Genomic DNA, 11,360 nt, shown 5'->3' on the forward strand with positions numbered 1-11,360 from the left:
CTTTGGTTTGAGTAGTTTTTGGTAGTAAGGCCAAATTAAGGAGGCAAGTCGGTTTTATACCGGTAAACGATCCAAATGTAAGTTGTAAGGCCAAATTAAGGAGGCCTGTCCGGGTTTATTTCGTAACCAATCCAAAGGTAAGAGATCCAAAGAATAGAGCTTTTGATTAGGGGCATTCAGATTGTACTACACAGCCTTAAACTAGATAATGTACTACACAATATGAGGCGTTGTGTACCTCCTATTTGACGGTGTCCGTATGACGAGGGCCGTACAATATTAAAATGAAACATTGGTCTTGTCCACTCTTGGGTACATCAACAAATTTATAAGGTTTAATTAGTTAGAAAATACAGTACTTGGCATATATATAGTAAAAAATGATGGGGAAAGATTCATATAATGATTGAGGAAATAAGGTGTAAAATATATTGGAAATGCTAAATATTGATCACGAAAAGTATACTTTAGCGAAGGTAGCGGCAGATAGGGAGGTTTCCAAACAAAGTTGCATTCCTGAGAGAGCCAGACTCGAAACGTAACATGGCTTCATCACACGCATAGTTCATCTTTGCGCTCGTCCCATATCTGCAATCCGGAAGAAGCAACCGCGATCCGAACCGTATTTCACCCTTCTCCTTAATACCCTCCATAATATCTTTCATAATCACACTGTCCATACCTTCCTCGGAAGCAATCGATGAAACACTAATCAGCTGAGCCCACCATGGTATAAGATTGTAACTGATCGACCATGAAGATGAATTAAACAAAAAAACATGTGAACAACCAAGCTAAATCAGGTTATAAAATTTTCTAACATATAGGAGTATATGATGAAAAAAAAGTGAACGTAATTAACCTCTCTATGGATGAAGTAGCGATGGTCACACCTTTGTATAGTATGAAAAACTTAAAATCTCCCCTGAGACACATATACCAACCAGGAAGATCTCTAGGGATCCTTATCAATAAATTCCATTTTAAACTAAGACTAGTCTCGGTTATATTAAGAACCGTGAAATCCATAGAAGGTATTGTAATATTTGGGACATAATTTTCTCTTTCTTTATCTTCTTCATGCGCTGCGCTAAGGCAATAGGCCATCCCGGCAATGGTGAAAGAGAGAATGACCAAGAAGACAAATATTCCGAGGATCAACTGAACATACTCTTTTAGTGGCGTCCGTGATACAGAGGTGAGTTTGGGAACTAATGCTTCTTTCTCCATTTTGAAACGCAGAGAGCTAGCGAGAATGAGAGGAACTTATATTTTATTCTTTTGTCAATGTTAATTACATCAATATATCTACCTTCTTTGTTTTTCTTTTTGGGTAATTTTTTTTTTCAATTTGTATTGATATATTCTTTATCTTTATAAGTTATGCTTTAAATTTTTGCTTAGTGTGTAAGAAAAATTAAAATAAAAAAAGATTTGATATGATTGAAAAGCCAAAAAATATGTGAGAGTGGAAAATAATATTACCTTCTATAAATGAATTTTTGTTGATAAAAAGCTGTATTTTGGGGTGTTACCAATTTTTCCACAAGATTTCCAATTATATAAACTTTGTATCAAACCTAGATTTGCAAATTTTATGCTAAAATGCAGTTTCTATCAGTTTTATTTTTTATTTAGAAATTCTTTATTTTATATAAAATATTATATCTTATATCATTGACATTCATTTATATTATATATTAAAATTTTCTATCTCAATTAAAGAGTAAATATTTTCCATGTATGATTATAATGCTGATCTTTAAGTACCATTATATGCTTAGTTAGATTTTTATTTATATATTAATTTATAATTATTTTTTGGTGAAAAAGAAAATATAAACCATTAGATAACATGCCATGTGAAGAAAAATATATATATAAAAAATAAGTCATTTTAGTATTTTAATCTACAAAATCAATTTCTTAGAAACACAAAGAGTTCCTTAAACATCAATGTATTATTAAATTTCTATGAATCTAATAAGTGATATACAAGAGTGGCGTGGGCCATGAGCCATAATCATTTAAAAAAAAACAATTGACATAATAAGGGTCCAACTTTTTCAAAAAAATAAAGTTAAGAATTTAGTTTTTAGAAGGGTCATGGGCCTTAAATGGATGATATTTTAATTAAAAAAATTATAGTGGTTTTGGAATTATTTTTTTTCTTGATGGTAATTTAGATATCACATTTGTATTTTCAATAATCTCGTTTTACATAGATGTCACAGACTCGCACTCCAATAAACATTCTTATTCTTTCAAAATATATGATGCTTTAGTTAAAAATATGTCATATAAAGAAATTCTAAGAATATATTTTTAAAAAATAAAATGAAATTATTTAAATAATAATCACAATTTTGAAACATTCACAATATATAATTTTTTAATATACATATATATATATATATTGAAACGTAGTAAATACATTAAAGAAATTATTGGAAATTAATTAAATACAATTATTTTAACATGCATGCACCATGAAAATGTTATATTTTGTTCTGTGAGACCTTAAAATTTTGTGATGAAAATATATTATGTTATATTTCATCCGTTTTATAATATAAGATGTTTTAGAAAAAAAAATTTGTTGCCTATTATAAGATATTTTCAAGTTTTCATATAATTTATAGATGATTTTAATATGTTATGAATACTTATATGCAGTTTCTATTTTTTATCATTAATTAATTTTTAATACATCTTATATTTTGAAAAGGAATGAGTACAAAATTTGAAAATGTAAATATTAAAACATAGTTTGAATTATACTGCTATAAAATCAAAGGAATATATATATATATATATCATTATGACACTGATGAGTTACAACTTACAAAAATTACGTGCAAAGCAACTACTCTGCGACCTGCACGGACTCGCATGTTCTGTCCCACGTTTCACCCATTACACACTTTCACTACAATTCTTCTCACCAGTCACTAGATCTTATGCACAAATCACAATTGTGAATTTACCACAAGAAAAAAACATTATAACAGCAAAAAGTTTAATATTGTCTCGGAGCCATGACTTTTAAATGGTTTCGAAAATTGGTACTTGTAACTCAAGTCTCTGGTTATCTTACTTAGGTAGAGAAATGTTGTTTCAGTGTTTTCAGATCCGATCTAAAGAGATTATAATACACAAATCTGCAATAATTGGGATTTGAATCCTAGGCTTTGACAAATAAGCTTAATATATTTGATTTTGAATTAAAAACTAGTAAAATTTATTTTATTGCTTTTCTAAGAAAACAACAAAAATGTTGCAACCGCATCGAATACAAAAGTCTTTTGACAACACAATTAAGAGAGCTTACATAAAAAACACACTGTAAAATGTAAAATGAACTCCTCAGGACTTCAACAATGGAGCCTTGAGACTAAAAGTATATATGAAAATGAAGCGAAAAAAGCACAAACATTGAAGGAAGACACAAGATCAGGTTTTTGTCTTGTTATTAGACAAAGGCAGGCATGTCCTTGAGCCATGCGTCAAGTGGCTTACCAATGGAGTAAACGATGAAACCAATCTCTCTTAACTTGTCAACATTCAGAACGTTTCTTCCATCGAAGATGAAAGCAGGTTTCTGCATATTGTCGTAAATCTTCTGGTAATCTAACGCCTTAAACTCATCCCACTCTGTCAGAACGCAGACCGCATGTGCGTCTTTTGTTGCTTCATATGCGTCCCAAGTCACACTCACTTGTTTCACTGTGGTTGGACTCATTGGCTGCAAGTGAAGGGGATGGTCCCAATCGAACTTCTTCATCGAAAGGTCTCTCTGAATCTGTTCCTCTGTGACTTGAGGATCATAGATACTGATTTGCGCTTTGTCTCCTAACAGACCTTTACACACATCAATGGCAGGTGTTTCCCTTGTGTCACCTGTGTCTTTCTTGAATGCGAATCCGAGGATGGCAACCTTCTTGTTGGAGACAGTGTTAAACATAGAGGAGACGACTCTGTTCACGAACCTGTTCTTTTGGTAATCATTGATCTTGATCACTTGTTTCCAGTATTCCGCAACTTCTGGAAGACCATTGCATTGACAGATGTAGACGAGATTCAGAATGTCCTTCTGGAAACAAGAACCACCGAATCCAACACTAGCGTTCAAGAATTTGGAACCGATTCTTGAATCAGTACCAACAGCGTAAGACACTTGAGTGACATCAGCACCGGTGGATTCACAGAGAGCAGACATGGCATTGACTGATGAAATCCTCTGAGCCAAGAAAGCGTTTGCAGCTAGCTTAGAGAGCTCCGCAGACCAGAGATTTGTTGTGATGATTTGGTCTTCAGGAACCCAATTGGCATAAACCTCCTTAAGCGTCTGAACAGCTTTGAATCCTTCAGGCGTTTCTCGGCCTCCGATCAAGACACGGTCAGGGTTAAAAAGATCAGCGATTGCAGTTCCTTCAGCAAGAAACTCAGGGTTGGAAAGAATCTGGAATTTGATTCCTTTACTGTTATGCATCAGAATCTTCTCAATAGCTTCAGCTGTCTTGACAGGCACAGTCGATTTCTCAACCACAATCTTGTCGGAAACCGAGACATCAGCGATCATACGAGCAGCACTCTCCCAATAAGTGAGATCTGCAGCTTTGCCAGCTCCAAGACCAGTCGTCTTAGTGGGTGTGTTGACAGAGACAAAGACAATATCAGCTTCTCTAACATGTTTCTCCACATCAGTACTGAAGAAAAGGTTCTTCCCTCTGCATTGCTTGACGATATCTTCAAGACCTGGCTCGTAAATGGGAAGCTGATCACTGTTCCAAGCGTTGATCCTAGGAACAGAGATATCAACAACAGCTACTTCGATATCAGGACATTTAAGTGCAATCACTGCCATTGTTGGTCCACCAACATATCCAGCTCCAATACAACAGATCTTCACCATTTTTGATCAACTCTGCAAAACCAAAAACCCGAAATTAAGATCACATCTAGGAACAACTACAACAGATCTTAATGTACAAAAGTCAAAAAAATCGGATCAGATCTGTATTCTATAGTAGTAAGCAAAACGTCGAACACTTAATGTGCAAAAAAACAAGTGACAAGTCATGATCCGATCTGATCCAAAAATTACTCAAATCACACGGATCTAAACACAATCGATACGTAGAAACCATCAAATGATCACGATTCAAACAGGATCTATATACATTTCGAGAATCCTCAACAGAAAAAATCAGAAAAACGAGTGATGCGTTGATTCAACGATTTTTTAAAAGAGAGATCAGATCAGATTCAGCTGTTGTAATTTTCGGGAGAAAAATAAAAATAGAAAACAAATCTCTAACGTAAAACTGAAGAATTGTAAAGGAGAGATCGACGTTTACCTCCGAAGATTCGTAGAGAAGAAGTTGAATGTTTTCTCTTGAGAGAGGAGGACGAGAGACGAAGAAGAAGAAGAAGAAGAAGAAACAACAGTTTATAGAAGAAGAGAGTTTCAGTTAAAACGCATAAGGGTAAAACGGAAAATTTGTTGGAATGATTAATGAAATGACGATAATGTCCTCCCACGTTTTTTTTCCACATAGTCTGTCTAATGTCTATGCACGACGGACGAGCCGGCTGATCAAACCTCTTGTCCCCATAACTCTAATCGGATTTTAATCCGAATAGTAGTACAATAAATGAAAAAAGTTATTTTACAATATTTTTTTTTTGTCAAAGAGTTATTTTACAATATTGATGTAATAGTCTGTCTACTTTTTTTTCCAACTCAATACCTATGTTTTATATACTTAGAGAGTGTCTATCTTGGATATGCTCATTTCTCTTATTACTCGGAACAAATATTTCTTTTTTTCTTGAGCTTTTCTCTAAATATTGTCAAATTCAATCATATATTTTCTTTATTTATTTGTAATCCCCTGACCATCACCTTTTTTTTTGTGGATTCCATGTTTTCTCTCGGTTCGTAGGTCCATCCCTTATCAAACAGACGGTTTGCCATGTTTGAAATGCTTTAAAAACTTGTTTTACCGACCTTATAAATCATTAAATGATATTTTCTCGTATTTTGTTCTCCTTTGAATGGTTCTGACAATCACTTTCCTGAAAATCATCCTGAAATTGCTAGAGCTCAAACACACTTAATTGTAGAGTTATTTTTACAAAATTTAATCAAAACGATAAGTGCATTTTGATGATATAAATGATCAAATAATTAATTTTGGTGATATAGGTAGCCAAATTTCATGACACCGGGATATTAGTTTTGAAACTTTTGGAACCTTATATGTCCGAATCGAGTTCAACTAGGCTGAGTTCTATAAGCTCAATTGGTTATTATTGGTTTTCTTCAATTATATATGTGCATTACTGATATATAAAAACTATGCATGTATTATTTAAGAAAATCATATGGATTATTATTTTCGTTGAATATATGTGGTGGATGGATAATGCCAAAATGGCATAATGCATGTCTCTGTTGGATTTTGTTCAGCTTCTTAGCTTAAACTCATTCTCTCCTTAATTAAAACAATGGTCCATTGGCCTTCTTCTTTCTCCTACTATATATCAGTTATTATCTGTCGGATGATATCGATTAGAGTAAATGTTTGGCTATATAACGATGAAGACTTTTTTTTTTGTTTTTTTGCAAGTTTTTATCACTGAATTAATATCAACATTGTAGTAATAAAAATTTCTACACCACGTAAAATGAAATATTTTTGGGGAGGGGTGATGAGAGTCTGTCAAGTTTAAAACTAAGGAAAACAATAATGTTTATATATGTCCCATTAAAACCTAAATTTTCTAAATAAAAACAAAATTCGAACAAAGTTAAACTAAATTCAGAATGATTCGTACGTACAAGACGTTGTATTTGGATTTAAAAAATCGTACTATATATAAAAGAAAAAACTTTAAAATTTTAAAAATAAATTAGTACTGGATCATCAACGTTGCACGATATATACCTGACGTCGGTAAAGCTTTAATGAGATTTCGGAGAATCCAATCCAATCATGTCTAGAATCCACAAACTTATATCTCCTTCGTATAAGCAACATCGTAGAATTTTAATTGAATCCCGTAAACATCGATCGAGAAGCCCAAAATTTTCTCTACCTTGCTATATAAATACCTCCATTCTCATCAATAATAATCATCAATAAATATTTAGAAAATATAATAAAACAGAGATAAAATCATGAAACTCCTAAACTTATTTATATATGCAGACGTTTTGATGCTGGTAATGGTGATATGGATTGTGCCCACATACGGTCATGAGCCACACCCACACCCACACCCACATCCGCACCCACACGAGTCTGGTTGGGTTGATGGCCGTGCCACATTTTACGGTGACATCAATGGTGGAGAAACTCAACGTAAGCTAAACATATTCTGATAATTCAATAATCTCGAGACATGTACAATGTTAAATAAGACGTAGTAAAATGGGACTCAATCTTTGACCACTAGGTAAGAATAATATGGTTGATTGGCCAAGTTTTGTGTGCACCTATATATGTTTGCGGTAAGAATTTTGAAAATAAAGCTTGTTAACCTTTTGTTAAATGAAAATGAAAAATCCAATATAAGTAAATTATTGAAAACCCCATCTTAGAACATGCAAACGTTAAAGTACACGCATATTAGTTTTGTTTTTAAACTAATGCATGCATGCATGTTTTTTTTAAAAAAATTTGTTTTTTGATAGAGGGAGCTTGTGGATATGGTAATCTACACAAACAAGGATATGGTCTAGAAACAGCGGCACTAAGCACGGCACTATTCAACAATGGGTCAACGTGTGGGGCTTGTTACGAGATAAAGTGCACGAATGCTCCACAATGGTGTTTGCTTGGCTCTATCAAGATCACAGCTACAAACTTCTGTCCACCAGATTACTCCAAACCCAAAGAATGTTGGTGCAACCCGCCACAAAAACACTTTGATCTCTCGCAACCAATGTTCCTAAAAATCGCCAAGTACAAAGCTGGGGTTGTCCCAGTTAAATTTAGACGTGTTCCTTGTGCAAAAATCGGAGGCGTCAAGTTTGAAATCAAAGGAAACCCTCATTTCCTAATGATCTTACCGTACAATGTGGGAGGAGCTGGAGATGTTAGGGCCATGAAGATTAAGGGAACGAAGACCGAGTGGATACCAATGAAGAAGAACTGGGGACAGATTTGGAGCAGTGGTGTTGTGTTGACCGGACAATGTTTATCGTTTAGGGTCACGACAAGTGATGGTGTTACAAAAGATTTTATTGACGTGACACCGCCAAATTGGGGATGTAATGGACAGAGCTTTGATGGAAAGATTAACTTTTAAGAGAAGAATTTGAGTCTTCGCTAACGCTTGCAATCTGTTAAGAAGCTGGAGGGTATTGGTAGGTTACTTGTAATTTTTAAAAATAATTCACTGTTATTGGTTTACGAATTCGAATATTCGATGATTTTCTATTTCTAATCAAAATCTTGTTTTTTTTTTTACGTTTTCTTTGTTACCAATTTCCTAAACCTTTTGTTTTTTTATTTATTGACTTATGGATTCCTATAACTATATATATAAAATGAGCTTAAACAAAGATTCATCAATAGCATTCAAATTTTTTGAAAGATATGAGATCTCTGTTTTTGCCATCTTTCATACGATTACGAATATGGCTCCTACAAATCTTGATTTCCATAGCTAAATATTATTTGATAGGACACAGTGACGAAGTAGAAGAGTACTTGCTTTATTGATTATTTCAGAAATTACAATATGATCTCTAATGATAATCCCAAATTAATGTTGACAATTGACTATTTGATTATACGTTAGCGAAACATAAGACTCTTCTTCGAGTTTATCAGATTATGGGGTTCATAATGAAATGGGCCAGATTGTGCGAAATCCGACACCTTCTCAGGATGCAGATTGACTACAAAAGATCAAAAGCTCAATGCATATTTCGAGAGATATTGAAGAAGGTTACGATGATCACTTCTATTTCTCTACACTGTACTTTTATGTATACCCACCCACATGGTTCCCATCAATAACATATGCTGAAACAAGATCAGTACTGGACCAAACCCAAAGCTTAGTCAATAGTCAACATTAAATATTTTTTTTTCAAACCATTTTATTCAGAATACAAATGTATATGGCAAAAGCATTTAAATTTCTGGCTGACTACATAATGGCAAAATTAGGATACAGATTGACTACATAAACTTCAATACAATTACTAATTCTATGAACATCTCTCTACTTATATATATACCCACCCAAATGGCTCCCATCAAAACTCATCATAAATCAAAAACATAGTATATTAATCATGAATCTCTCAGAAAAAATGATCTATGTAGAATTTTTGATGATAATAATGGCGATGTGGGTCGTTCCCATGGCCATGAGTTACGGTCATGTAGCCGAAGTACCCGAGACAGCTGAGGCACCCGAGATCAGTGGTTCAGCCAGAGGCAGGTCAATCGACACTAAATGGTATGATGCACGAGCCACATTTTACGGTGACATCCGTGGTGGAGACACTCAACGTAAGTTCAAATACTATTAATAGTTTTTATATCTAGCTACTTTTTTTTATTTCTGTTAAAATTATATCGTTCTTGGTTACGACGAATCTTATTATTGAATTGAATGTCTTAAATGCTATTTTTTTTTCATTTGTGATTGCATTTACATTTTCATATGTATATTTATAAAGTATAATGCAAATTGCCAGCTAGGATCTTCTCTTTCGTTTACATATAAACACCAGAGATTTTTTATTTTATTTTTAGTATTATAAAGATATATATATATATATACATATATTAGTTTTGAAATGCCAAAAAATCACTATATATATATATATATATGATAACATAAAATTTTTACCCAAAAATTGAAGACAAGATATAAACATAAAACCAACTCATGTAAACAAACAATCTCTTTGTTCAAAAAAAACACAAGAAAAAAAAACAATCAAAGTCTTAAATTCTTAATTACTTTTAAATTTGTTTTTTTTTTCCTTGGGTAAAAATAACTTTTTGAATTATCATTACATATATACTCACTTTTTTTTTTTTCTATTTTACATTCAATAGAGGGTGCTTGTGGATACGGTGATCTATTCAGGCAAGGCTATGGTCTAGCCACAGCAGCGTTAAGCACGGCACTCTTCAACGACGGGTACACATGCGGGGCTTGTTTTGAGATCTATTGCACCAATGATCCACAATGGTGTTTGCGCGGATCCATCAAGATCACCGCTACAAATTTCTGTCCACCAGATTACACCAAAACCAGAGGCGTTTGGTGCAACCCACCACATAAACACTTTGATCTCTCCCTAGCCATGTTCCTCAAGATCGCCAAGTACAGAGCCGGGGTTGTCCCAGTTAGATACAGACGTATTCTTTGTAGGAAAACCGGTGGTGTCAAGTTTGAAACCAAAGGAAACCCATACTTCTTAATGATCTTGCCATACAATGTAGGAGGAGCCGGAGATATCAAGTACATGCAAGTCAAGGGAAACAAGACAGGGTGGATAACAATGACAAAGAACTGGGGACAACACTGGACCACTGGTGTTGTATTGACCGGCCAAGCTTTATCGTTCAGGGTTACGACGAGTGATGGGATTACAAAAGATTTTTGGAATGTGGTGCCATGGTACTGGGGATTTGGACAGACTTTTGATGGATGGAGTAATTTTTAGGAGAATGCTTTGAGTTTTGTTAACTGTGTGTGGCATACCACAAAATATTATGTATTAGGGGGATACTCCTTACGTTACTTAAAATACATTAATAAAACCGCAAATCAAAAAGATAATCTGAAGTAATTAAACCCAAACAAAAGCTGATTAAAATTTGTGTACTAAGTACTAACCATTCAACGTTTTGATTTTTCAATAACCGTAACAGAAACCGAGCTCAAACCTGTTCAATATGAAATTTTCAGGAAGCTATTTCACATTCCGGTAGCTCAAACCTGTTGGTTGTTTTTAAAGCTAAGTGACCCTTCGTTTTCTTGAAACTTGGCTACTTATAAGAATCGTTTTTGTGTATGTGTGAGCGCAAGTTACTGTTTTTCTCACTTTAACAAATTTCGAATTCACATTGTAATCTTACTTTCTCTTTTTTTGTTTTGACTAGAAAGTAATTAAGGTTCATTAAGAAGAGGGTCGCTTTAGCCAAAGCATCCGCCTAACGATTGCGATTACGTCTCTTTCCTTTGGGTTGTGTTAAAAAAAATTGTTCAATTTTTTAATTAACATATATGGTTGTGTGCCACTCGAGTTCTAGGATTTAACTTATTTTCATGTTCTAGCTAGCAATTTGGTTGTGAAGATTCTTCATCAAGATCAGTTA

At 33.8% G+C, this 11,360-nt stretch overlaps 4 protein-coding genes across 4 annotated transcripts; 2 read left to right on the forward strand and 2 right to left on the reverse strand.

Moving 5' to 3' along the window:
- Positions 1–277: 277 nt before the first annotated feature.
- Positions 278–1,321, reverse strand: LOC104732919 (uncharacterized). The gene is made up of 2 exons (XM_010452523.3): positions 863–1,321; positions 278–744 (listed from the first exon to the last, which is right to left on the reverse strand). Exons 1-2 carry the CDS (start codon positions 1,228–1,230, stop codon positions 468–470), a joined length of 645 nt encoding a protein of 214 aa, XP_010450825.2. The 5' UTR covers positions 1,231–1,321; the 3' UTR covers positions 278–467.
- A 1,911-nt stretch (positions 1,322–3,232) lies between these two features.
- LOC104732920 (UDP-glucose 6-dehydrogenase 4) lies at positions 3,233–5,624 on the reverse strand. Its single transcript, XM_010452524.2, has 2 exons — positions 5,361–5,624; positions 3,233–4,927 (listed from the first exon to the last, which is right to left on the reverse strand). Exon 2 carries the CDS (start codon positions 4,913–4,915, stop codon positions 3,473–3,475), a length of 1,443 nt encoding a protein of 480 aa, XP_010450826.1. The 5' UTR covers positions 4,916–4,927; positions 5,361–5,624; the 3' UTR covers positions 3,233–3,472.
- A 1,515-nt stretch (positions 5,625–7,139) lies between these two features.
- On the forward strand, positions 7,140–8,606 carry LOC104732921 (expansin-A24-like). Its single transcript, XM_010452525.2, has 2 exons — positions 7,140–7,370; positions 7,703–8,606. The coding sequence occupies exons 1-2, from the start codon at positions 7,187–7,189 to the stop codon at positions 8,317–8,319; spliced, it is 801 nt and encodes a 266-aa protein (XP_010450827.2). The 5' UTR covers positions 7,140–7,186; the 3' UTR covers positions 8,320–8,606.
- A 669-nt stretch (positions 8,607–9,275) lies between these two features.
- LOC104734016 (expansin-A22-like) lies at positions 9,276–10,816 on the forward strand. The gene is made up of 2 exons (XM_087479543.1): positions 9,276–9,536; positions 10,092–10,816. The coding sequence occupies exons 1-2, from the start codon at positions 9,317–9,319 to the stop codon at positions 10,703–10,705; spliced, it is 834 nt and encodes a 277-aa protein (XP_087335669.1). The 5' UTR covers positions 9,276–9,316; the 3' UTR covers positions 10,706–10,816.
- Positions 10,817–11,360: the final 544 nt, after the last annotated feature.

Source organism: Camelina sativa, chromosome 12, assembly GCF_030686135.1.
Source record: "Camelina sativa cultivar CO46 ecotype springtype chromosome 12, ASM3068613v1".
Lineage (NCBI taxonomy): Eukaryota > Viridiplantae > Streptophyta > Magnoliopsida > Brassicales > Brassicaceae > Camelina > Camelina sativa.